This window comes from Rhinolophus sinicus, linkage group LG03 (assembly GCF_036562045.2).
Source record: "Rhinolophus sinicus isolate RSC01 linkage group LG03, ASM3656204v1, whole genome shotgun sequence".
NCBI classification, from domain to species: Eukaryota; Metazoa; Chordata; class Mammalia; order Chiroptera; family Rhinolophidae; genus Rhinolophus; species Rhinolophus sinicus.
Window position 1 is genome coordinate 145,044,596 of NC_133753.1, and position 27,555 is coordinate 145,072,150.

General features: G+C 33.8%; 1 protein-coding gene across 1 annotated transcript in view; it reads left to right on the plus strand.

Moving 5' to 3' along the window:
- The window catches only part of EDIL3 (EGF like repeats and discoidin domains 3), a 385,902-nt gene that overhangs the window by 100,335 nt on the left and 258,012 nt on the right, over positions 1-27,555 (plus strand). The window contains exon 2 of the mRNA XM_019746385.2: positions 17,211-17,339. Coding sequence (XP_019601944.1) covers positions 17,211-17,339 — 129 coding nt within the window. The remainder of the gene's footprint in view (positions 1-17,210; positions 17,340-27,555) is intronic.

Genomic DNA, 27,555 nt, shown 5'->3' on the forward strand with positions numbered 1-27,555 from the left:
TGAGTGTAACAGCTACAATAAACCTTGAGAGTGTCTATGTGTCTATGATGAAAACAGGCTGGGTTCCTTAAGATCACTTTTTTAGTATTCCCTGCATTAAGTAAACATTAAATATTCATGGCCCATCATAATGCTCACTAACCTCTGTTTCTTTTAATTCAACATTGGTAGTTACCTTTTCTACTTCTACCCAGCTGCTAATTGGATTTTTAAATGTTGTGAGTTTTTCTAATTAAGTTTTTGTCTTATTACAAAAAGTAGCACATATAATTCTAGAAAACATTATAAAATGAATGCAATGAAGAATATTTAAACACTCCCATAGCCTCTCTATCTAGAGATAGCCACTCTTGAGCTCTTTGCATATATCTTTCTAGATCTTTTTTCCCCTCTCTCTAGAGAGAGATCATAAAGTATGTTTTTACCTCCCCCATTTAATAAAGGATTTTGAAAAGATCCAGCAGCTTTTGTGCATTGACCTTATGCTGACACATTCTCTGGTAAAGAGTTATTCCAAGCTCATGGTAGGGGAGATGGGAAAAGGAGGGCATCAAGTCCTCTGGAGATACTTCAGTACCTACCGATATGTCTCTTAAGCTTCCTAACCGTATGTCTGGGAAATTTGCCAACAACAATCACACTAATTTTGCAGCCCACATTCAGAATAGAATTAAAGCTTTCAGAGTCTCCAAATTTGTATATCTTTTGGATTAGTTATGCAGGTCAGCAGGTCAGGTTTTATTCATTCTTCCCAGGTGAAGAGAATCAGAGTTATACTTGTTGGAACCAATACTGTAAACTGTTCCTGTTAAGGAGGAACAGAAATAATATGGACATATTGCTTACAACAATAAATTAATTTGGAAACAGGCCTGGCCTAATGTCACCAACCATAAAGAAGAGTGAAACACTGTTAGTGGTATTCTAACTTGGGATGATAGTTTTGGAAGACTTTGAAGCCCATGGCCACTTCTAAGGTTATATCCCCAGTACAAGTAAAAGTTCATAAAGATGCTTGTACAAGAATGATCAATTCATAATAGTGTATAACAGGAAAAATGTGAAACCTCTTAAATGTCCGTGATATAGAACAACATGTAAATTCTGGTGTAGTTAGATATTTAGATACCATATATTTGCTAAGCAAAATGAAGTGTCTTTGAGCCCATGATCTCTGAAATATATTGTAAAGCAAAACAAATGAGTTATGGAACACTGTGCCATTTCTGTCAATTTGTGTAAAACAAATGTAAAACCAAGTATTTATGTATAAATACCAAAAAAAAGGGAGAAGCTAACAGTGGCTATCTCTAGGGTTCAAGAATGAGGAGGGTATTTAAAATCCACATAATAACTTTTTATTTTTTTAAAAAAAGCTTGTGTCTTTGTTTCTTTTACAGTTAAAAATATTTGATTAAAATGAGTAGAGTTAAACAGAGATGCAGTTCAAATCAGGAGTGATTATAGCTGAGGGATGGAATTATAGAGAACTATATTTATTGTAATATCTGAACTTTTTACAGTGAATATTCAATACACTATTTTGTTTATATTTTTCAACTTTATTGAGGTATAATTGACATATATAACATTGTGTAAGTTTAACATGCAACATGTTTATTTGATACACGTATATATTGCACAATGATAATCATCATAGCTTTAGCTAACACCTGCATTATATCACATCATTGCCTTTTATTTTTATTTTTTGTGATGAGAACATTTAAGATCTACTCTCTTAGCAACTTTCAAGTATATAATATGGTATTATTAACTATAACTACTATGTTTTACATTAGATCCCCAGAACTTGTTCAACTTGTAACTGGCAGTTTGTACTCTTTGACCAACATCTCCCCATTTTCCCCACCCCCAGCCCCTGGTAGCCACCGTTCTAATCTATGTTGGTATGCATTCAGCTTTTTTAGATTCCTCATATGAGAGTAATAGTATTTCTCTGTCTGACTTATTTCATTGAGCATAATGCCCTCAAATTTCATCCATGTTGTTGCAAATGACAGGATATCTTTTCTCATCGTTGAATAATATCCAAATATATCTACCTCATCTTCTTTATCTGTTCATCCATCAATAGACACTAAGTTGTTTTCATATCATGACTATTGTGAATAACACTGCAATGAACATGAGATGAAGATATCTCTTTTAGATCCTGTTTTCATTTCCTTTGGATCTATACTCAGAAGTGGGATTGCTGGATCATATGGTAGTGTATTTTTAATAATTAAGGGAACATATGCTTTTGTCTATAATGACTATTCCATTTTACATTCCCACCAACAGTGCAAAAGCCTTCCCTTTTCTCCACATCCTCGCCAACATTTGCTATCTCTTGTCTTTTGATGATAGCCATTCTAACAGGTGTGAGGTTGATACCTCATTGTGGTTTTGATTTCCCTGATGATTACTGATGTGGAGCACCTTTTCATGTACCCACTGGCCTTTGTATGTCCTCTTTGGGAAAATGTCAGTTCAGTTCATCTGCCCATTTTTAATTGGATTGTTGTTGTTTTTGCTATTGAGTTTTATGAGTTATTTATATATTTTGATTATTAGCCCCTTATCAGATATGTAATTTGCAAATGTTTTCTCCCATTCTTATGCTGCGTTTTCATTTTGTTGATGGTTTCCTTTGCTATGCAGAAGCTTTTAAATTAACATAGTCCTACTTGAGTATTTTTTGTTGTTGTGGTATTTGCTTTTGGTAGAAAATCCAAAAAATAACCTTCAAGATAACAATAAAAGTGCTTGGATCGTAGTGGATATACAGAAAAACAGAGATGTTAAGACCTAAGGGAAAGAACTTTGTGTTCAAAGCGCCTTTGTGTGCATACAGATCACATCATTAGAATAATAATGATATCAATGTCTGAAATGCTCACCGTGTTATATTAAATCTGTATGATCATATACGTAAGTTTTCAATTATGAACTGTGTTATTCTCCTATGCCAGTTTTCTGTAATTTTATCTTTCTAAACATAACATGGATTTAGAGATGACTGGTGTTTACACAGAGAAAATGCACAACTAACTGTTGCTTAAAGTGTTCCTCATATTGGAAAAAAGGTAGTCATAAGACACTTAGCCCAGAAGTTGTTCAATACTCCCTACAAATAGCTCTATTTCAGTGATTCATTGATCTACAGCTACCATTCAGTAAGAGGGACAATGAACTCTTGTCACCAAGTTATTACAGAGATTTGCTATCTCAAGCTTCTGAAAGCTATATTTCTATTGCAGATGTTTTGTTATTTTCACATGGTTTTTGTCATTGTATATTTTGATAAGAGAGCGTATACATAAGTTTATTCAAGTACATGCATGAATTATTTCCCCAGATATATATTGAACCTACTATGGACCAGATCTTATTCTAGGATTTGCTATCTTTGACTCATACAAGGATTTATATGCTATAATCATCCACATACTTCTCCAAGTAAGACTGGGAGTAATAGATAGATTTATTTTATAATTATCAGGCCTTATACACCCATCTAATTAATAATTTATATAATAGGGAATAAATATGTCATCAAGGAATCAGTATTACAACATAGCATAGTTTTTTGCAACATGGTGTATTCCAGTATCTGACCTGATATCAAATGTCTGCCATTGCTTTTTGAAATAATGAGCATTGCCCACACTAGTATGAGAAAGTTGATACCAAAGTTGATACATAGCTATGTTAATTGCAGACTGGAACCCAGAATCAGTCTCCTTTAAGCAAAGGGAGGATCATATATGCAAATGATGGAGGATAAACCCAAGAGGGTGAAGTTATCAAAAGGATATGAAGGTGGGCAACATACAATAATGCTAAGTAATTGTCCACTGGTCAGAGAATAAAAAGAACTTGAAGATGAAGAATATAAAGGAGTGAAGAGAGAAGGTGGAGGAGAATGGGAAAGCATCCCAATACGCCTAGCTTCTTATTTCTGAAGCGATGCTTCCTATGTGTGAATCTCACTTTACCATTGTTATTCTGTGCTTTTGGGTAAATGCTGCACTTCAGTAAATTTCAGGGTTTTTTTGTTGGTTTTTTTCATATGTAAAATGAAGCTTATTAATATTATCAAAATTTCTCATAGGGATATTATAAAGATTAAATAAGATAATAAAGCACTTAGAATAATGTTTGGCACATAGTTAAGGTACACAAAATATTAACTAATATTAGTACAAAATAATGAAGTGTTCCGTTTGGTTAAGTCATAGACTAGAAGAATCCAAGGATACATGAATTTTGAAAATTTGAGTAAGCAGGTAATTTGTATCAGAAAATTTTTCAGGAACAGATTGCATGACTTCAGTTTGAAGGAGAGTTATGTCACCAAGATAGTTATGTCAGAATGGAGCTGTTCCTACTTGGATTCATGAGTTTCCCCAAATTTTGTGTAGTTTGAAGCCCTATGCTCCAGGCTATTCTAAGCTGCACTCATACCACCCTTTTTTGAAAGTCACTGACAAAATTGCATAGACAATAATTCAATGCAAAAAGAGTAAAATGATAATAATAATAATAATAATAATAATAATAATGTCAGAGCCTCAGTCGTAGCAAAGATAATTGGGTTAGAGCATTGAGTTAGAGGTTCACAAAACACTCGCCTTTCAACTCAAGGCTGGTTTAGGGACTGGGAAGGAGCTGATGAGTATCACATGATCCCAAAAATGAGAACAAGAGGGATACAGAAAGTCACTACCAGGTAAAGCCTCAGAATGTGTGACCCAGTGCAGAATGAAGACTGTGGATAGAATAGAGGCAACGGGTTTTTTAATGTGTTCAAGTTCTCAGAGTTTCCTTTTCAGTGCTTAATGGTTTCCTTTTAGCAAGTCACATTTTTACTTGGTAGGCCTGAAGGGTAACATAGTCCCACTTCCTAAGTATTTCCCTGGTCTTTTCAGTATAAAAGCACTCATATTGTAAATGGAGTTCCATTAAGGTGTCTGGAACTTCTAAAGAGAGGGCACTTTGCTTTCCTCCTTACAATCAGATTGTTCCCTATAAAGATGCAAATTGGAGTGCTTACAGCAAAAATCTGATACCTGTTGAAAACCAAGAAAATGGCAAAAACACCCATAATTTCTGACTTCCACTGAGTTAATTGTTTAACTGACTTTTTTTTTTAATCAGGAATTCCCTTGCATTAAGAAAACACATTGGCCATGTAGCCATTAAATCTGAATAATAGATTATGTTTGTTAAAAGAATTAAAGAGTTCATTTTTTGTCATGTTTATCAGTAAGCATGTCTTCAGAGAGTGGCCCATCAAAATGATTTCTGTCTGCTCCCAAAGACTATTTTGGCTGTGGATAAAAAGGTATAAATTTTGAAATTTTAAAGATTATCAAAATTAGAGCTTTCAGCAATGATTTTATACAATGTAGCTTCCATGTGAAAATATTGCTGCAGAAAGTGAATATGAAATCATTCACTTTTTACAAAATTTAATCAAGATCTAAATCTGACTTTTAAAGTATGACTTTCATTCCATAAATTATGCAGGTGTCTACTGTGTTTTTTTTAGTTGGAAGAAGACTAGTTTTAATGTTGGTGATTATTTTTTTTCTCCACCCACCAAATGGATAACAATATACAGTCAGATTCAGTGTGGCACAGTTTATAAACATATTATGCAATGAGATGATTGACTACTTTAAAAATCCTGGAAATAAGTAATTGAGGCCACACTTAATTCAGTAAAAGATATTCCTTCAGTTTTTATATGCTGAAGTTTGACACTGTCATTCTTCTGCAAACTTCAATTATGACAATTTTTAAACAAGATTCCAAATAAAACACAAAATTAGACTTTGTAATTTTTTTCTGTAATTTTAACATGACATATTCCTTTCTGCTTGAAATATTGTTATAACAGATTTCAAGACTAGGTAGGGCTTAACAAGATGTCCTTTCCTTTGGTCACTATACTTGATAAGTGATCAAATTAGCTGACTTGGTTTTGACTAGGCTTTTTTTCTTTTTTTTTTTTTTGGAGGTTATTTTTATATCGTAGCTGAGTAGCTTTACATTTTGAAAAGACGGAATTCACATGTAAGACCTAAATGGGAAGGCAATGTGAAACTTCCACAGTTGGACATGGCACTGAATTTGATCTTCTTTGTATCACCTGATTGTTTTTATAAAGTCACTGTGAGTTTGTGTTCTTGACAAGGATTGATAGACTGTTACTATCACGATGCACTGCATTATTTATATAAAGCAGCCAAATTCTATCTTTTAGTTTGTCCTTTCCTGTCAGCTGAAGAACTTCAATATTCTCTGAAAGAACAATTGACTGAGCTTATAATTTTTTCATAATTATAAAAATGTATAATCTTAGAGCATAAAATTCAATAAGCTATCTTAGGCATTTTTCAAAATATCTGAAGTGGTCAGGTATCACTCTTTGCTCTGTTGACCTTCACCACGCCTATCTGATAAAACAACACACCTGAATCCTGACTTCTACTTCCTGCACGTGCCCCAGCTGTTGACCTCTAACCAAATACATGGTTGGGTACATGTTGCCACTATCAGTTCTTGTCTCCAAGCTCAGCTGGGCCCTTATGCTTTCCCTCCATCATTTTTCTGTTCTTTTCCTGGCAGCAACCATCTATTTACTGCAAGTAAAATTTACTCTTCACAGGCCTCCAATCCCATTATGTTTTCAGTAGTCTATTATACAGAGAGAACACAGATGAAAACTCCTTCAATTCACATAACAACATCTACAGACATACAGGCATCCAGGCCCAAACTTCCTGTTACGATGGTCCCCTCCTCCTCATGCCGAGGTGATCCTTCCACATGTACTCCCAAGCCCTTCTGAGTATTCCCTCCCTACTGTATTTTTAACCCCTTCTTTAGTAGTTGCTTCCCATCAGCACCAAAACACTATCGGGTTTATGCCATTTTAAACACATTTCCGTCTCTTGTCTCCTACCTGATTTTTATTTGGATAACAATGTCTATGTGCCAGGTACTTATCTTTGGTGCAGGGGAGAATTTGGTAAGTTGAGAGGGTTCCAAAGTTAAGAGTGATTGCAATAAAGGAATATGTGTCTGTTTCTAGTCCACCTTTCAAACACTCTTCTAAGAATTTTTGTTTTGATTCAATGATTTAAAAAAAAAAAAAAGGGCAAGAACAAAAAGCAAAACCTCTCTGCTAATTTCTCTATCTCCAACCTGAATCTTTCTTCCCAGATTCACATGCATAAAATCAATTTCTCACTGAATATCTGCATGTGGATATCTATAGACACTTCAGTCCAGGCATTTCCAAAATAGAATTTATCACTCCATTTCACCACCACCTCTAAAATCGTTCCTTAGGCCATGGTTTCTTTCAAAATGAAAGAAAGAGCTTTTTGTTGAATTTTGATTCGTGGGTTTGATCCTTAGTTCTTCTCTTTTCTTCCAACCATCACACTGAACTTGTAAATTTGTCTCTTGGTATATCTTTTGGAGTTCACTTCTCCCTATTTCCATTGTTAGTATTCTAATCCCAGCCAGCATTCCCTTGTGTCAGAATAACCTTTGCCACTTCCTAACTGGTCAGTTCCATTTAGACTTTGCCTCCTTGTAGTCCATTATTCACAAGTTGAGCCAAGTTGAATTACCTAATTGTCCAAATCCTGTCACTCTCGGCTTAACACCCTCAAATGGCTGTCCTGTATGCTCAGGAATACCAGGACTCCTTATGAATGTCTTAAAGGTACTGGATATGCTGGCCACTGCCTCCTCTTCAGTCTCACTCATTGCCATTTCTGTGTACGCTCTTCTCTCTACCGAACGTGAGTTTCATCATGTTTCTTAAATACATGTACTGGCTCTGCCCTGTACACCTGCCCATGCTTTACCCTCTATCTTGGATCTCTTGTCCCACCTCATTGCCTGGCTGGTTCCACTAATCCCCTGATCTTGAATTGGCGGTCACTTCCTTTGAGAAGTCTTCTTAACTCACAGTTCTGAGTTTGGTGCTTCCCTCTTGTGCTCCCTTTTTACCAGGCATTTCCTTTTTGGTAGATGGTAACATGCAGTGATAACTACCAATCAATTTACTTGTGTCTTTTGTTAGACTTTAGAGAATAGGTAACATCTAGTATAGGCTCCATAATATGTGCAGCAGTTGTCACTTTTAATGACACATAAATGGGCTTCAATGAATTATTAACTGGATGACTAGATGGATTTTCTTCATAGTTAGAACTATAGTAAAAATGTACTTGGGAACTCTACTATATGGTTGAATTTTCTGGTAATTTTTAAAATTTCAGCTAATTGTTTTATAGGAATTCAGTATGTTAGTATTAAGTGGTATCTGTTCTATTCTCCCTGACATACTGGGTACCTTTATTTTTAATTTACCAATCCTAGCTTCCTGCAAGTTATATTTTGATATTCCATAATGTACTAAGAAAGCTAGTCAAATAAATACCTTTATTTGCCTTCCTCTCAATTGAAGGTAGGAAATTTCAAACTTCCTTCCTCCATTCTTCCTTCTTCCTTCCTTTCTTCTTCGCTTTCTACTGCCCATTTTCTTTTTTCTTTAATAAATTGAAATATTCAAATGAGCTTTAAGAAAATGTGGTGAGCTGGATCCACCCCTAGTGGTTCTGATTTAATTAGATTGGGCATCAGGAACTTGAAAAGCTCCCCTGTGATTCTAATGTACAGCAAAGCTTGAGAACCACTGGGTTAGATCATCTCTCATATCCCTTTCAATTCTAAAAACTCTAGATGTTGTTATTTTAAGGAACTCTCTAGAGTGTTTTAAAATACAAAATGTGCCAAAAGATTTTCTATCAAAATGTAGAGCCCAAAACATTTTTGTCTTTTCATGTAGTTAGCCTTTGTTGAAGCTGTGTGTTAAAGGATATAAAATTCAAACAGTTAACACTCAACGATCGTTGCTGATTTTCTCCTCGTTCTCTGTAGTCCAGGATTCCCTTGTCATTAAAAAAAAAAAAGAAGAAAAAAAAAGTTATCTAAAAAGAAAAATGTCTTTAGAAATAGTTGGATAAACCACTGGCTAACAGCTGAGAGACATCCTGCTTTAAATTAACATTACTGTGGCTCTGAGTGAAAGAAATTTGTTCATTCATTAGATTTGTGTCTTCCATGGCTGAATATGGTCAGTTGGGAGCCCTTTGAACACCAAGGTGTAGAACTGGATGGTCTTTTATTACAAGTGTGTTCAGTGGTTTTCCAATAAAATGACAGATCCTGTCACTGCCCATAAACTTACTGGAATTTTATCTTATTTCCTTATATACTCCTCCTAATTGCAGGATTGTCTCAAATATCAGCTAGAGTTGATTTTTAAACCACAAATGAAGGCAACAATGAAATCAAACCTTTTTTAAAAATTTAACAACACTCCAGTTTTAATTTGTGAAAGAAGGCTTTCAAATCAGAATCTATACATCAAACTCATTAGAATGTACAACAAATAAAATCTCAGTGTTCGACAGAAATGGTCTCTGAAGAGGCACAAGGTAAATTAAAAGGCCTATTATTCATTCGAAAAGTGACATTTATTTTGTTCGGCACAATTTCACTGACAATAAGTCACAAGGGTGCTAACATTTTCTGTGAATTTCACCAGGTTGAATATGATAATTCTCATGAACTTTGTCTCATTTTAAATATAGTTATTGCTCACTTGTGTACAAGAATTGGGTCATTTTGCCAACTACTCTGCTTACAGGTTGGTTCAATTTCTAACTTGTGCAAGTGAAGATGAAGATTTTACTTTCTTTCAGTTTTTAAATGAAATGATAGGAGTGTAGCTGCCAAGTTCAATGGGAGAGCGGTAAACCGAAGATGAAGTTAAACACAGAGACCTGCCTTGTCATGGTTGTGGAACATGAATTTAAATGGTCTCTGTTTTACGTTTCCATATATAATTAGGTATTGTAATATCCTTCAAACATGGAATTAAATAATATCTTGTGTTAGTGAAATAACATGCTTGGGTGATGTTACCACCTTTTAAAAAAATTTTACATCTATACACAAAGTTTCTTGCAGAAATGGAGAGAGAGCAGGGATGAGGACACAGACATATTCTAGATGGCTTCTAGCCTTCTTAAAGGGACCTAAAATGAAGCAGCATGCATTCATCCAAATAAATTATTCATATATTTGTATTACTATGTAAATATATGAATATGTTAGCAGTACTATGTAAATATATTAATTAATAAACATATCAATATGTAACTACATAAGCACATTAACATGTACATATACTATATTTTCTGTAGTTATTTGATACATATTGAGAATAAGCTTAGCAGAAATTTCCTTGAATATCAGGACAGGGGCCTTAAATTATAAATTGGTTCCTACCAAAATTGTGTTTCCAACAAAAACAATTTAGTGACATTTTGTGACTGTGTTCCAGATACACTAGGCTCCTTTCCATTTCTTGAATTCATCATTCTCTCACCTATCACTAGGAGCACACGTTTGCTGTTCCCTTTCGTTAAGAGGCTTTTCCTTAGGTTTTCATGTGACTCCCTCATGTTCATCTTTCAGGTTTCAGCTCAACTGGCTCCTCCTCAGACAAACCTTCCTCTAATGTCTATCTTAAGTAACCAGTTTTATTTACGGCCTTTTTCATTGTCCTGCTCTCTTTCGCCCCCAACCCCGAAAAGCTTTTATTACAGTGGGCAATACCTTGCTTATTTATTTGTCAGATTTTCATTATGCATCCCCTCCACTGTAATAAAAATCGTAAGGAGAGTGCGAGAACCTTATGTGTCTTAGCCTAGGCCATATCCCTCATGTCTAATGTGCTTCCTGAAGTATCACTACATGATGAATAGATCGGTGATACTCTGATTTGAGAACTGGATGTCGGCACTAACATATCAAGAAAACTGAACATGTAGACCATTGAGAATTTAAATGTCAATGAGAGAAATTCACCGTTCTGTCCCCTGGATTCCCAGAGTAGTGCCAAGATAGAATTTTCTCATTTACCTGACGTTAAAGTTGCATAGTTGTATATTGAGCTCACAGGAAAAAAAAAACAACACAACCACAGGCATGAAGGTAGAGATTTTAAGTTTTTAGATTGTTTTATTTTTCTTTTTTCATTGTCTTCTGCAGTGCTACACTATGTTTTATAAGTGCCCACCCACTTTGCTAGTATCTAGGCTAGAAGATCATGGATTGCAAATGGATAATGAAGTAAAATAAGACCCCGAATCACCTCGAACAGGAGGTGACTGGCAACAAGTGGTGTGACAGTGAGAAGAGTGAAGTGGACACTGAACACAGCCAGGATGGTCCCAGTCCACGCAAAACTGGAGAGTGGGGGTAGAGGGGGAAGCATGCAAACAGGAAGTTAAATTTAGCCTGCAATGATTTCTTTCTTGCCCCTGGGAAAAATTATTGCTTCATTCTATTTCCAAAAGGCAAATCGGCATCAGCTTAATTTGTCTGAGTCTGCCATAAACTGCAGATGGAATCATAAAACATAGTTAGATTCAAATTAAACACATCTGTCCTAATCTAAAGCAGGTGAAGCCAGCCAGCCAAGAAGCATCAAGGTATAACGCTGCACAGATTATAATATGCAGAGGTGTATTTTAGGAGCCTGCTGACAGTGGAATAAAGGATCATGAAATCGTATATTGTCCTATTTTCCTTTATTGAGCCTGCCTTCTTGTACTAGTTGCCATCGTAGTTTTAAAAGACTCTGCCAGCGTATCCTCTGGGAAACAAACAAACAGACAAAAAACATTGATTTGAAGTCCAAGAGCATGTTTCATTTTAATCAGTATTGTTACTTGAGCTGATGTTTTCTCAGATTAATTGAAATGATAGGGAATTAGAAGTCCCTACAGTGCATTTTAATTGTACTTGGAATTCCAGCCAAAGAGGGTTTATTTCTACTTAAGGTATCAGCCTTCATCTGTACCATAATGAATGTGTAGAGAAAATAATGGATGTGTAACTTATCCAAACCAGGACAGTTTCAGAGTGAAAGGGAACTGAGACACCTATGGAGGTGCATGGTTCCAATTTACCTTTAAGAAAGAGCAAGCTGTCCAGCTGCAAAGAATGCACTTAGCTTCCAGCATCCTTCTGCAGCACTTTCAGGATCGCACTTGAATATTAGAGCCTAACTGTACCTGGGCCATGTCCAGCCAATGATTGAACACAGTAAGGGCACTAGTGCCTGGTCATTTTTGCCTTTTGGGGACCCCACTTGAGAGTAATCTTTGCTCCAGAGCTGCCCCATGGATTGGCTAAAACGTTGTCAAGTCTGCATTACAGACTGAGGCTCACTTGCTCAATTTTCCTTCTACCCCCCACCCCCACTTCTTTTCACAGATGTCAGATCTGCATCACAAGGGGAAGGCTTTTCCTGTCCATTTCTGCGTCCTCCTCATTTTATTTTTTACAGGCATTGCTTCTCAATAATCTTCTTATACTACCTTTGTCTTAGTTTGTACATCATGGAAAACTCATCTGATGTACAGGGGCTCTATTAATAATTAGGTATGGAGAAAGGAATTTCAAACACAGCCTGTAATAACCCTAATTATGTTTGATAGGCTCATATTGTCTACCCTCTACTGTATCCAAGGCCAATAGTTTGTTTTCTGTTGATATTGTGGGGGCCTTTATTAAACTCAGGCAGACCTTGACATACTAAACCATAAGTGAATAAACTGTGTATTTATACTGGAATGGAAAGGGCCTACCACTGATTTCCTTCTTTTTCTCTTGAAGAATCTTCCTTCTTCCTAACTTATTTGTATGCCCAAGGACCTCTCCTGTCCTCTTCTTTCCTTACTATTCCCCTTCCCTCACCTCCCCACTTCTCCCCTCTCCTCTCCTCTGCTCTCTCCTCTCCTCTCCCTTTGAACACTCTCACTGAAATATAGTTGCCATGTCCATACTTAACAATGCATGCTTTAGCAAAAATTCTCCAATTTTGTATCTGCTTATTCAGTAGATTTATGGGATATTTTCATTTTGGATATCCCACAAACATCTTAAGCATAGTAATTCCTTTAAAACTAAATCTACTCATTCATCCAGACAGGAGTTCTAGAAATCAAACCAAATTTCTTGCTCTTCCTCAACCCACACATTACTTTGGTCACCATATCGTCTTGATTCCACCTTGCACATTTTGGTCAAATCTATTACCTTTTTTCTACCTTTTCCTAATGGTACTGAGTAAACATCAGTAATGGGGATAAACTATAAATGAGTTTTCACAAGCATATAATATATTAGAAATAAGTATACATAAGCAAAAAAGAACAGAAAGTACAAGGACAAGAGAAAAACAAACAAACAAACATGTCAGCTAAAAAGCAGCTGGCATTTACAAGATACAATCAGAGGTAAACAGACCTTCTTTTCTCATTTTGAGCACGGAAGCATCACATGACTGGTACACACCTGGTAGAAAGTCAGTTAGATTAAGTATTATCACCTAGGAAGGGCAGCATAGTACCAAGAAAGGTTTCTTAGGCCAGCACAACCCCCCATAATGATGGGATAATGAAAGGAACCAGACATTCTGGCCTCTTGTGGCCCTGGGTATATCTAGACGGTAAGCTCACATGAGTTAATAAACTATGTAGGAACTTGCCTGTAGGAGTGAGAGGGATCAGCTTGTGAGGTTCTTGATTTTGGATAAATATATAAATATAGCCTGTGTGCTTGGGAACCTTTACAATTCTGCTCCTGCCTTGCCTTTCTCCTGTAGGCATTATTTCCATCAGTATAAATAAAGCAACAGAAACATCGACCTGTCTTGATCTGATAACATAACTACAACAACAGATCTTGGTCTGGGAAATGTAGAACTCCCCTTTTTGTATTATCGACAATACACAGAATTATGATTGACATCTCATCAAACAATCGAGGGGCATTGATACTCATCCTTATACCGTGTAGTTAGTAGATAACAGTATTGCTAGTCTGACTGTATAAAGCTGTGCTGCTTTGCTCACACCAAAGGCAGAGAGAGGCATGATCTCACATTTAAACTGGTGATTGAGTCTTAAAAAATGTCAACAATAATGCCTTTGCTTCCAGATTAGTTATCTGGGGGGGGGAGAGGAAGTAGTGATTTGGGAGGGCTTTCATTTCCTGTTGCATTATCTAGTATTTATTAACTGGGTTGGGATTAAATGGTGCCTCCATTGCTTTCCCTGTCCATAGCTACCTCTAAGGAGTGTAAAGAAGGTCCTCATCAAAGGGGACCTTCTTTGGAACTACATCAAAGGTTAATGCTTACTCCTTTTGCTCTCAGCCTTGACTCCTCCATTTGGTCCAACACAATGCTGCCCAAATCATCATTCCAAAACACAAATGTGACCACATACTTCTCCATGCATAAAATCCTCTTAGGATTTTACAAAGCTTAAATATGAACTTCAAAAAATTTGGCCCAGCGTATTAGGCCTGTATTTGTATGACCATGCTACCTTCTGAGCTCATTCCTCTCTATTTCTCATAGATATCTATGCTACAATGATAGTGGCCTACTTGAAGTTCCTGGATGAGCCATTATCTTTTCCCTTTGCATATGTTATTCCCTTTGTCTGCAATGTTGAGACCCCCCTTGTCTTCTGCATCACCTGACCCCAATGAATCCTTTCAGAAGTCTCCGTTGACCCTACAATTTGGATAGTATATTTTAATCACAGCTCATATCATTATGTGCTATAATTGTTACCGCTTTTTTATTATTATTTTTTTTTAATCTCCCATAGAAGGCTCTGTACTTCATGGTAAAGACTCTGTTTAGTTCTGAATGTCCAACTTACCTAAGTGACTACTACAAAATAGGAATTCAAGGAACACAAGGATAGATGGACAAATGGATAGATAAAAGGAGGGGCGACTAAGTGGCTAGCTAGTTAGATATATAAAGAGATAGAAAGTGTATTGTGGTATCTTTACCAGTAATCAATGTCTCCATTCAAATGTACTCAATAGAATGCTACCACGATAGTCTTCTTAAAATATAAATATGACCATGTCAAAACTTTAAAATACATGTTAAAAGCATTCATTGGCTCTTCATCTTATAAATCACAATGTTACTTTTTAATCTTCCCTTATTTGACATATTTTCACTTTTCCAGCCATTCCCAACCAAATACTCCATGGCACAGCCATGCTAAATCGTGTTATATTTCCAAAACATATTTATTTGTTCATTCATTTATTCCCTTATTTCATTACTCCCTTTTCTAATATCTGCTCCATTTCTAATGCAGTATTTTTATTATCTAGTATAGCTAATGACTTGCTTTATAAATTTGACAAAAATCTTAACCTCCATTTTTATTTTTCTAAAATAGTACCATGTTTCTCCAAAAGTAAGACCTAGCCAGACCATCAGCTCTAATGCATCTTTTGGAGCAAAAATTAATATAATACCCTATATTATATTATATTATATTATATTATATTATATTATATTATATTATATTATATTGACCTGGTCTTATTCTAATATAATATATTAAATGTAATATAATAAATTAAATATAATAAAATATAATAATTTAAATATAATATGAGCCCTGGTATAATATAATATAACATAATTTAATATAGTATAATATAATTACTATAACACTGGGTCTTATATTAATTTTTGCTCCAAAAGACCCATTAAAGAGGATTGTCCAGCTAGGCCTTATTTTGGGGGAAACGCGGTAAAGTAACCTAGAAAAGAGATGAAATAATTCATGGGAAAGCTCCAATAAGGGAATAAAGTTCTTAAGAAATACAAAGTAGTAGGGAGTTGGGACGCAGATGCTTTTTTAACTTTTGAAAAACCTCATTCTCTTAATCCAGGAGGTGGTACTTTCACCTACAAAGCTGCTTTGAAAACTGTATGGGCTTTTCTGAATCTGATTCACATCCTTTCTATGCAATAAAGCCACACCCATAACTCTGTCTGAAGCCTGCTTTTCACTCAAGACTTAATCAATGATACTTTGGGTTTGTCAGGCTGCTTGGGGATAATACCTTTAAGATTTCTAAAAGCACTCTTATTTAGCTGAAAGGCTCTTTCAGGCTGCACCTGAATTATTTGAATCATCTTCACAAAAGTTCTTATAACCACATTCTTAATTTGATATTTATGTCTTTCTGACAAAGCTCTGGATTTGATCTTTCACTGCTTTGAGAGGCTAGAATTGAGAAAGTTTTATTTTCTATTACATTTCTATCACATTTTATATTCCTTTACTTTCAAACTCAGTGATTCTTTATTTAGCACATCTCTTTCTTGTAGTACCTTATCAAATGAAGCTATTAAGAGCCAGCTGACACTTTAACTTTGTGCCCGGAAATCTCATTACTCGTATGTAAAAATTTATTAAGTAAGTTTTCTATCACTGAAATTTCCACAGGTGAAAGCTTTACCAAGTTCTTTTCTCTATATAACATGGATAGCCATTTTTCTAGCCTCCTGTAGCCGCTGTGCTCTCTCAGTGCCTTTTCAGATTCCATCAAAGTCAAGACCACATATGTGAAGGTGTTTGTTATGGCACAACTTATTTCTGGGTAGTAGTTTCTCTCTTATCCTTCCATGGTTCTCTCACCTCTCCCAAGCAAGCTAATGTGAATTTATTCTTATGACCTAGCAGTGTTCCAAGAGAGGAAATAGAAATATTCAAGTACTTTTGCAAACTTCTGCTGGCTTCAAGTATGCTAATATCTTATTGTCCAACATAAGTCACATAGACAAGCCCAGATTATAGGGATCCAGAAATATACCCCACCCCCTTAATGAGAAGAATTGCAAAGTTATAGAGCAGTATTTGGTTACAGAAAGGTTATTTGTTGGAGTAATTAATAAATCAGTCTACTACAGATATTTCAGTTAATCTTGAACACATTAGACACTATTTCATTTACAAGTAATTCAGGAACCTCAAACTGAGTTAATAGATTTCAGTATGCAATTCAGCATACATTGTTTGAATGTAATTTTTACTATGTTACATACCATCTCTCCTAAAAGGATATGGTTTGAAATGGGTCTTGCATACCTTATTTGTAAATCAAAACAGTTTGGTGGCTACCAAAGGAAGATGAGTGAAGTATGTAAAATAGTACATTTTAGTGCCTAAGACCAAAAAAAAGTTAATATCTGTTTCTTTATTCCTCAGGTGATATTTGTGACCCCAATCCATGTGAAAATGGAGGTATCTGTTTGTCAGGATTGTCTGAAGATTCCTTTTCCTGTGAGTGCCCAGATGGCTTCACAGATCCCAACTGTTCTAGTGTTGTGGAGGTTGGTAAGTGTGAGATTTAAACATTTCAATAGTAATTCTCTTTTTTTTTTCATGAGTGACAGACAAATTTGGCTGTGGTGCATTATGGATATTCTGTACAAGATTGCTGTATGTTGCTAATTAGTTTACTCTGTACAACTCTCAATTTTATAATTTCTATATTATATTTAAATTCTATTTTTATTAGTAGTGTTCTCAATAAATAACTTAAAAATATGTTTTAGTGATTAACATTATACTTTAAGGGCACCACAAGTACTACTAGAATATAATCAATTTCTTGTCTCTTTAATATTAATACACATTAAAATTTTTATTCTCCCTGGAAAATAATTCCTGTCAATTTATTTAAATTAAATAGTCACTCTAAATAAAATAGAACTTATTTTAGTGACTAATAATCCATCAGTATTTTGTAGCTGTACAAATTGTTACTTTTCTAAAACTATAAATACATGAAAGAAGACAATATTTGAACTGCATTGTTCTTCTAAGTCTTCCCAAAAAACTGCTTTGTGAATACTGATTAGTCATTGATCACATTTCAAAGTGTTTTTTCATCTGTGAAGTACTTCATTGTCATGTATAATTATGGATTTAGGTTAACTTCCATAATTTCCAAATACTGCCTCATTAAGGAAATACCCTTACTTTAAATAATTTAGCACTATGTAAACTCATATAGAAATTTTCTATCTGATTAAAGGTAATACCTTGATTAAGACTGTTGAACATATGTCTATATTTTTTCACATCATACCAAGAAGAAAAAGTGGACTATATCTGTTCTATAAGGAAAACCAAACACGTTTTTTATTAAAGTTCTATCAACTAGCATAAACTGGAAAACTTGGAGATTTCTATGACTTTTGAAAAATAGTTTTGAAGGAGAAAAGTACTAGTCTCCATAGTAAGTACTTTAATGCTTAGCAGGATCCCGATAACTATCGGTTAAATTAATGAAAGAATAATTAAATAAAACCATTTACTCCCATTTTTGCCACTAGTTATTGGATTTAGTGTGCTTTATTTTTTTAAATGCCTTTTTCTTTTCTTTTTTATATTATATTAGTATGCATGCATTATATCTAAAAAGGTTAATTATATTATTGCTGAAATGTGCCTTGTTCATTTAATTCATTTCAAAGATATTTCTCTTTTAAAGCTTTTATTAACTCACTGCTGTTTTAGGGGGGTTGATACAGTGCAGTAGATATAAAACTGTTGTAACCACTTTGACCCAGTCTCCAAATATGTACAGTGAGTTTCAGAATTTAATATAAGAATCATGTCCTTATATTAAGGATCAGGATATATCTCTGAAGAAAATTATAATCATAAATATTCCTAACATGAATGAATAGAATAAAAAGTTACTGCTATAGTTTAAGCCCACTAACCCCAAACTGGCATTGCCTTAGATTTGTAGTATATAATGTTTTGTTGCTACTTTGTAAGAGCCAAATCTATATTTGAAGAGGCAAATGTATTTAAATAATTACAAAACCAGTATCTTCATGGAATTTTTAAATAAATACTTGATTACTTTGGGCCATACTTTTAAACAATTCTACAATCATCATTTTTATCAGAAAAATGCTACTACTGGCAGAAACACTTTAAAAACTAAACACACTGCAATAGTCCATGTATTTATATGAGATGTTGGGGAATCAAATGCTTAGAGAATTAAGTTTTATTCAGATTTATTATTATATATTTGAAATACCTCTAATATTCAGAAATGGTGTAGTTACATTATAGTATCATAAGCTAGATGTTTTTATGATATATTTCAAACAACCTCATTCTTCCATGAGGTATGTTTAGGAGTTCTTGGAAGAAATGTGTTCAGTTTATATTTGCTTTACCAATTAGCATAACGTATTGGTTATGCCAATTCCGATTTAATGTATTGGTTTTATAAGATTAAAATAATAGAAGACAAGTGCCCTAACAGATTGAAATGTCCATAGTTTCTTAAATACAACTTTTGTATGTTGTGAAATAATTTTATGAGAAAATAAGTGGAAAATGAAATATAGTTTGAGGTTAAATAGCTTTTAGAGTGAAATGTTATCTGCCTTTCTCTTACCTATTTCTTAGCTCTATATTTTTTTGCACACAATAAGGGAATGCTGAACATTTATTGAATGAACACAGTAGCAACACTTTTAATATCTAATCTACCATAGTTTTTGTTTTTTTTGTGTGTTTTTCCATATTTTTAAAACTAATTATTGGGACTAAATAAATGAAACATTAGATCGTTAATGACTATCCTGCCTTTTAGGTTAAAAAGTCTACTATGCTGGGACATTTTTATTGTTTCCCTGCTGTTAGGTAATACCAGTGCAGAAAACACAGAGTATAATAGAATTTTATACAAAAACAAAACAAACCAAATGAAAAAGAAACCATAAGCTATAGATATTTTAATGTAATACCATAAAAGACAAAAGTTTGATCTGTCACCTTTGCTGTGTTTTTACTTCCACAGTCACCCCAGTGATGGAGATATGTCTAAGTTTTCTTCTAACCTTTCGAACTATGTATAAATTTTGTGATTATATGAAGTTCTATAGATCCTTATTTTTAGTTTCCAAAGGAAGAAAATAATCTCGTTGATATTTAGAAAAAGTTGTGTTTTGATTCCAATTAAAAAAAAATAGTTTTACTCTGTTTACAATCAAACATATAATTTCTCCATTGTAGTACGTCTGGAAAGGAGACTTGCAAGACACTGTTCTAAGATATAAAAATTGCTTCTTGATTTTTACCTCAAACCTCATTACTTTGTAGTAGTCATAATTTATTTGTTCTACTTATTTCAAAAGAGATTCTCATCCAATTTTGTACTTCTATTCTTTGCTCTCAAAGCATCTAATGTCAGATAAGCACAAAATACTTTACCACATTTGCAATCAATCCTCACATCACTTACATTCCTATATTATGTGTGGAAGCTTGGAGATATTGACTTGCTCAGATTTGTGAACTTCATTCGCTGGACAATATTGCTTTTCTTTGACTTAATTATTGATCTGTCTGTATACTCCTATATCCATCTTTTACCTCTCTCTGTCACTTTCTGTCTCCCTCCCTGTTTCCCTCTCTCTTTCTCCCACACACTTCCCCCTTATACAACTGTATCTCCACATTCAGTGTTCTCAGCCTCTTCATGTCGTTAAGACTCACTTCTGATATCCACACAAGGGAATAGGAAAATATCTCTCTTAGCAAAGGAAAGGAAAAAACAAACAAAAAACCAAACACTTCATATCTTCAGATTTGAAGACATCAACCAGATTAACCAGTGTTTTCAAAGATGTACACTGGACACTGCCGCCTTTTCTAGGGGACTTATAGACAGATCACCATGTGACAGAGCCCCAAATTGCTTACCAATTACCTCCTCACATTCCTGGATAACACTTTGTAATTTGGAACAAAATGTTGACACAGTTTTTCATTTAGAATTTTTTATTACCAGTGAGTATTCTAGAGTGTATATATGAATGATTGGGGAAATATAAAATTTTCCAAGTTCCATGGCATAATTCTCCTCTGTATCCTATTAGTGTAATCCCATAAACTAATAACAAATATAAACTTTACAACTCAAATACATAATATATTAGTGCAACCAAAGAGAACTAAGTAAGTGATGAATTTAAAAAATAAAATAAAGTCTTAGTTTTAATTGATTCTAAAGTATTTATTGAATACTTATCGAGTAATAGTTACCTAAATGGTGGGATGCAATGATAAGCAAATTTACAGAAATTGCTGTCTAGCTAGGAAAGCAAATAAGTAAATAAATAGATAAATATGATGAGTGTTGTGATAGGAGAAGTACATGGAGCTGTAAGAATATAAAGCAGGTGTCTTATCTTAAGCTAGTTGTCAGGAAATAAATGCCTAACTGAAAAAAATATCTTGACATAATTCTAAAAGATAATTTCAATTTAGCAGACAGAACTCTAAAAGTATTCAAGACAGGAAATATTTTTTAGAAAAGCCGGGTGATAAGGAAAGTCATAATTCATGAGCTGAAAGAAATTCAGTGTGGCCGGAGTTTACAAGGGAGAGCTATGGTGGCCAGCAATGAGTCTGGAGACGGTGATGGTAGCAGATTCTGCAGTCTTGCATTATGTTTTAAGGAATTTGGACTTCATACTGAGAGCAAAGGAAAGGATCTGCACTTTTAGAAGCTCACTGTCTTTGGAATATAGAAAATGAAAATAGAAAAGATTAAGGCAGGGAGATAATTTGAAGGCCACCGCAGAGGACCAGGTCAGATATGATGAGCATGGTCTGTGTCAGTGTAGTAACAAAGGAAATGGAGAGTAGAGAATCAATAGTATTTAAAGGATACAGTAGATAATGATTGGTGACTTATGGCATTATTGAGTAAAAAGAGTTTGGAAATAGAGAGGAATAAAGACGAAGCACCCCCAGTCTCTTACCTGAGCAACTGGGTGCCATTAACTGAGATAGTGTACATTGGATATAGTGGATTGGAAGGTAGAAAATGAGTTAAATATTTCACATACTGAATTTGAAGTATTTTCTAGACATTAATTAAGAAGTTAGACATGGTTTTGTAGGTCATAATTATACAGTTATTGATATTCAGGGAATGTATCGATCTGCCTAGAAGCAGAAAAACTTCTGAAAAGATAAGAGGACCAAGAAATGGAAACTGGAAATTGGTTCATCAATAATTAAACAATAGGTAGAGAAAGTAAATCTATAGATGAGTCTGAGAAGGAGTGGTCAGGGAGATAGAAGAGAAACCAGGGTGGCGGCAGTTTACATACTGCTTTCCAGAAATTGTCAGTTTTGACTGAAATAAACTCTTATGAGAAAAAAAGAGAGCAAAACCAGGAAAGTGTGTCACCCCAAAAGTTAAGGGTAAATAGTGTTTCAAGGAATAAATGATCAACAGTGTAAAACACTGTGTCAAAGTTGACCAAGATAAACATTTACATTGATTACATGTGACTTATGGATGCTCTTGCCAAAGTTGGTTTTGTTGGAGTTGTGGAAACAAAGGTAGATTGTGGTGCATGGATGAATTAGAAAAAGGTTTTAAAAAGTGGCTAAGAATACAGGGGAACTTCCTCGAGGTGTTAAAGAAGTCTACAAAAAACCTACGGCTAAAATCCTACTTAATGGTAAGAAACTCAAAGCTTTCCAGTTGGATCAGAAATGAGACAAGTTTACAGATTGTGAAGGAAGAAATAGAACGGTCTGCAGATGACACGATCATCTATGTGGAAAGAATTCTGAAAGAACCAAAAATCTCCTGGAACTAACAAGCACTTGTAGCAAGGTTGTAGGATGCAAGGTTAATATACAAAAGTTGTCTTCTTATATACTAGTAATAAACAAGTCGAATTTGAAATTCAAAACACCATAGGCAGAAAACAGAGGATTTTAGGGCAGTGAAAATACTCTGTATAATATTATAATGATGGATACATGCCATTATACATTGTCCAGATCCATACAATATATGGCACCTAGAGTGAACCCTAATACAAACTATGGACTTTAGATAATTCTGATGTATCAGTATAGGTTTATTAATTGTAACAAATGTACTATTCTAGTGAGGAGTGTTTATAATGGGGAAGGCTATGCATGTGAGGGGTCTGGGACGGTATGGGAAATCTGTATATCTTTCTATATTTTGCTGTGAAAGTAAAACTGCTGTTTAAAAAGTCTTTAAAAATGGCTATACCAAACAGCCATCAATTGATTTGTTTATTCATCCATCCATTATTGAGTATATGCTATATGCCAGACACTCTTCTTGGCATTGAGGATATAACCATAAAAAAAAAATAGGCTCTGTCTTCATGGATATTCTAATCAAATGGGGAATTAGACAATAAACCATCACACTTATGGTATAAAGTATGAGGTAGAATAAGAGGAGGTATGTTTTTGGTAAGGAATACTAGCAAAGCTTGAAAGTTGGCATTTGAACAGAATTTTACTGAAATAACTGTTTTGTATTGGGATAGGGAGAGAGCACAGTAATGGAAAGAAGTATTTGGGCCAAGGGAGGTTTCTCCTTTAAGATGGAATTGTAATGTCATTATGATTCAGAAAAAATGACGTAAAACCTAAGCTTGTGTTTTACTAAGAATAAACTGTTAGAGGACTCATATAGATATTTCAGTAATATTTATCATAAATTTAACCTGTTAAAACTATCAGTCTGAAAACAAAGGACATAAACATTGGAATTTAGTAGTTATGTGAAATTCAGCATCACTTTGGAGAAAAAAATTCAAAGTGCCTGTGGTATTCCGAGTAGTTAGTACAAGATGACAAAGTCAGCAGATCATTTCATCTATAATTCTTCCTCTTTATTCTCTCTGTAGTTATGTTGGTTTCTGACCAGGTTTTTTAATTTAGAAAAAGTTAGTAAACCTGAAGATAGAACATGCTCTTCTATCTTCTAAACCTGAAGATAGAACATGCTCTTCTATCTTCTCCTATCCTCTCCTGTTAATCGTATTCCAGCCAAACTTATTTCCCGTTGGTAGTTGGTATCCCTTTTCTACATGAATTTAGGTTCTTTTAAATTTGTGGCCTCAAATCTCATCACTGCTAATCTGTCCTGTTGCTCTCATTTCTTTATGGAAATCGGTTACATTTAAACCATAAAGGTAAAGTGTCTCATAAAAATTAAAAAATAACAATTCACTCTGAACATCTTGCCCCGTATATAGCCATATTCATGTTTATCTTTCAGTAGATGATCAGTGTCAGAATATCAAACAGTGTAATAGAGGCTGTCTAAAAGACTTGTTAGTGATTGTGAAGTATCTGAATGTTAACGAACTTCAAGTAGACCTCTTGGGTAGAGTGAGGTTATTTAAGATTTCCAAATTTTTGTTACCGAATAAGAGATTTGATATTCATATATTAGATGAAATTATGAGTAGTTATCAGTTTCTTTCCCCTTTAAGATTATTTCTTGGACTAAGAAGGACTAACTCATGATTGAATCCATACTTCTAGACATTATCATAACGAAAACTATTCTAACTGGACTAAAATACTTTCTCAAAAGCTGCTAGCTGTGGAAAATTGCTAAGAAATTTCTCAGTCAACTGGAGTCAAAGGGATTTATTTTCACAGTTATATTTACTTACTTTTAGATAATAAGGATTAAATATGTGTTCATTCATACAAACAAATAGGATTGTACACTTATGAGGATAAAGTTAAGGGAAAAATTTTGCCATTTATTTTGCATACCTTAGAGAAAAGTAATTTTGTTTTATATATGTAAAGATTTCTATACCATAACTTATAAACTATGAACTTATTAATGTAAAAATATTTCTACTTTACTGTTAATTACAATGATTAGAATGTATTAGCTTGCAATTCCAAGCCCTAACAATTATATAGTAACTTCAGACCAAAAATATAGAACATCAAAGAACCTTAGGAAATATCAAGTACAGAAACCCTCTCTTGTTCAGAAGAAAGATAAGAGACAATTTGTTGGAAAGCTTTTATTTGTAAGATAAGACAATATAACACATTAAAAAAATTGATATATACCATTTTAGTCATTGTCTTTTTTTCCTGAGAGTGTACCCTTTCTGTTGATGGGGGATGCATACTTTTATAAATGAAGTGATAGTGGATGTATATCATTACATTTTTTCTGTTTAACAAATCATCATGAATGATTTAAACAAACATTTACTTCACAATTCTGAGAGTAAGTTAAGTATGTGTTCTGGTTGACTGGTGCTGGGCAGTAGAAGATGGTTCAGCTAAAATGACGCGTGTCTGCTAGATCAAGCTTCCCTGCATAGTGGTAGTGGAAAGCTTCTAAGATCAGTAAAAAAAATCAAGACCTTTTTAAATCTCAGATTGTGTCACATTAGCTAACAACACTTTTGATGGGGTGATCTGCTACTTCATATTGCAAAGATGAGGAGGCAAGAAGTGAAGAATTTGTTGCAAATTTTACAATCTAACATGGAGCATTACTTTTCCTCTTATTTGATTTTTTAATTTATTTTTTAAATTTATTGGGGTGACAATTGTTAGTAAAATTACATAGATTTCAGGTGTATAATTCTGTATTACATCATCTATAATCTTATTTGATTTTTAAATAGTTTTTATTGGTAATGCAAAAAGTTGATAAACATATAGATACGTTTGTAGATTTTTATTTTTATGCTATTAGCTATGAAAACAATTTATTTTTTAGCAAGGGAGGGAAAAGTAAGCACTCTCTTAAAGAGGAAAAACTGGGTTATTTTCTGTTCATTTTAGAAAATACATTGAAAGACGAGGGAAGTGAAAATGGAAAGTGACATTAAATTGTCCTTTTATGTAGATTCCAAATGAAGTGACATGAAGTCAGTTGTGGCACTGCCAAAATGTACACGTCTACACATTTATGAAAAGGAAAATTACTATTTTAAACTTATAAGCTAACTGGCAAATTCAGCATTAATCTCTAGAAAAATTTTCTCTTCCAAGTTGAGCACTTTTATGGAAAAGAGGTCTACAGGTGACTCATTAATGACTTATAAAATAGTTAAAACATGTCCAACAATTTTTAAAACCTTCCATAGTGTTACTTGGTTTTATCTTCTTCATTGATTTACAGCATAAATCTATTTTTTTATTCTAACAATTATAGATATTGTTTGTTTCCTTTTAATTGAACTAATTACACATAAAGTCATTGTATCCTGAACAGAGCAGTTTATTTAAAAATAACAGTTTTTAAGCAATTACAAATGGTGCTAATATTTTACCACTTCAGGAAAATTGATATGTTTCTGAGATTGAGCAAAATTTTCTTCTATGATTACAATACAAATAAGAAAATGATAAAATAATTATTTTTGACTTGAGTTGCTGAATGTCATTAACAGGAAGAAAAGTGAATGATGTGTCTTGGGTATAGTCAGCTATATTAGGAATTTATAAATATTTTACATAGAATTTGTTTTCTTTATTACAAAAGTAATAAAAAGAAAATTTAGGAAATATAAAGTAAAATAAATAAAAATTATAATCTTAAGTTATATATACTTTCATTCTTATTTCTATCATTTATCTATAGATCTATCTTTGTATCTTTCTACGGGGTCATACAGTCATATAAAGTGTGATAAGAATTTAAGTTGACCCCTACATATGAAATTGTGTACCTACGTTTATGTGTAAACATATGCATGTATATGCTTAAAATTTATATTATACATAGTACATATTCTTTCATAATCACTATATATTTCAATTCATTAAAAATTCTTTCCTGACATTATTTAAAATATCAGGCTAATATTCCATCATTTACCATCATTTATTCAACCAGCCCTTATTTTTTGGATTTTTAAGTTATGTGCAAATTTCCTCTATTACAAGTTTTGATAAGCTCTCTTATAACTGAATTTTGTGTACATTCACCACTGTCTCCTTAGACTAAATTCTTAAAAGTAAATGGTTGGGATGAGAGTTATTCGAGAAACTTGAATATCACGAGGATTGGATCAAAAGGCTAAATAGTTTATCATAATAAATTTATAATGAAAACAAAGCTTAATAGGCTTAGATCTACTTAATTATGGTAACATAGATTTGGTCTGATAGTTATTTGATTTTTATAATAGGAGGAGAAACGTATACTTGGAGAGCGAAAGAGATTATCTCATCAAATTTTAAAAATAACATATGAGACTATGTCCCCTTTTATTCTTATTTAATTATTATATAAGGCCATCAATCATTTTAAAAAGACAAACTATAAACCAGCATATATAAAGTCTATTTTGGTTGATAAAAACTAGGAGGAAAAGGCTATCTTCTAAAATTAAGACTAATGAGAGAAAGACTAGGCATTTAATCAAAGAAACCTTAAATAATGGTTCTAGAGTATCTATAGTATGAGGCAGACTTAGGATAACTGGATAAAGATAGCCTAAGAAGGTTAAATAAAGGTAGGAAGTGGAAAAATGTTTAGTAGTCACTATAATAGAAAGTGAAAGGCTATTGGATAAATGATGGAGCATTTGCTGTTATCTGTCCTTTTACCATTAATTACACAGAAGATAGAATGAAGAGAAAGAGACGAAGCATTAAGAATTTATTGAAATTAATTTGGGGAACGTACAGAGGGATAGTGGATGGGGGGAGGGGAGTTCACACAGTGTGAGGG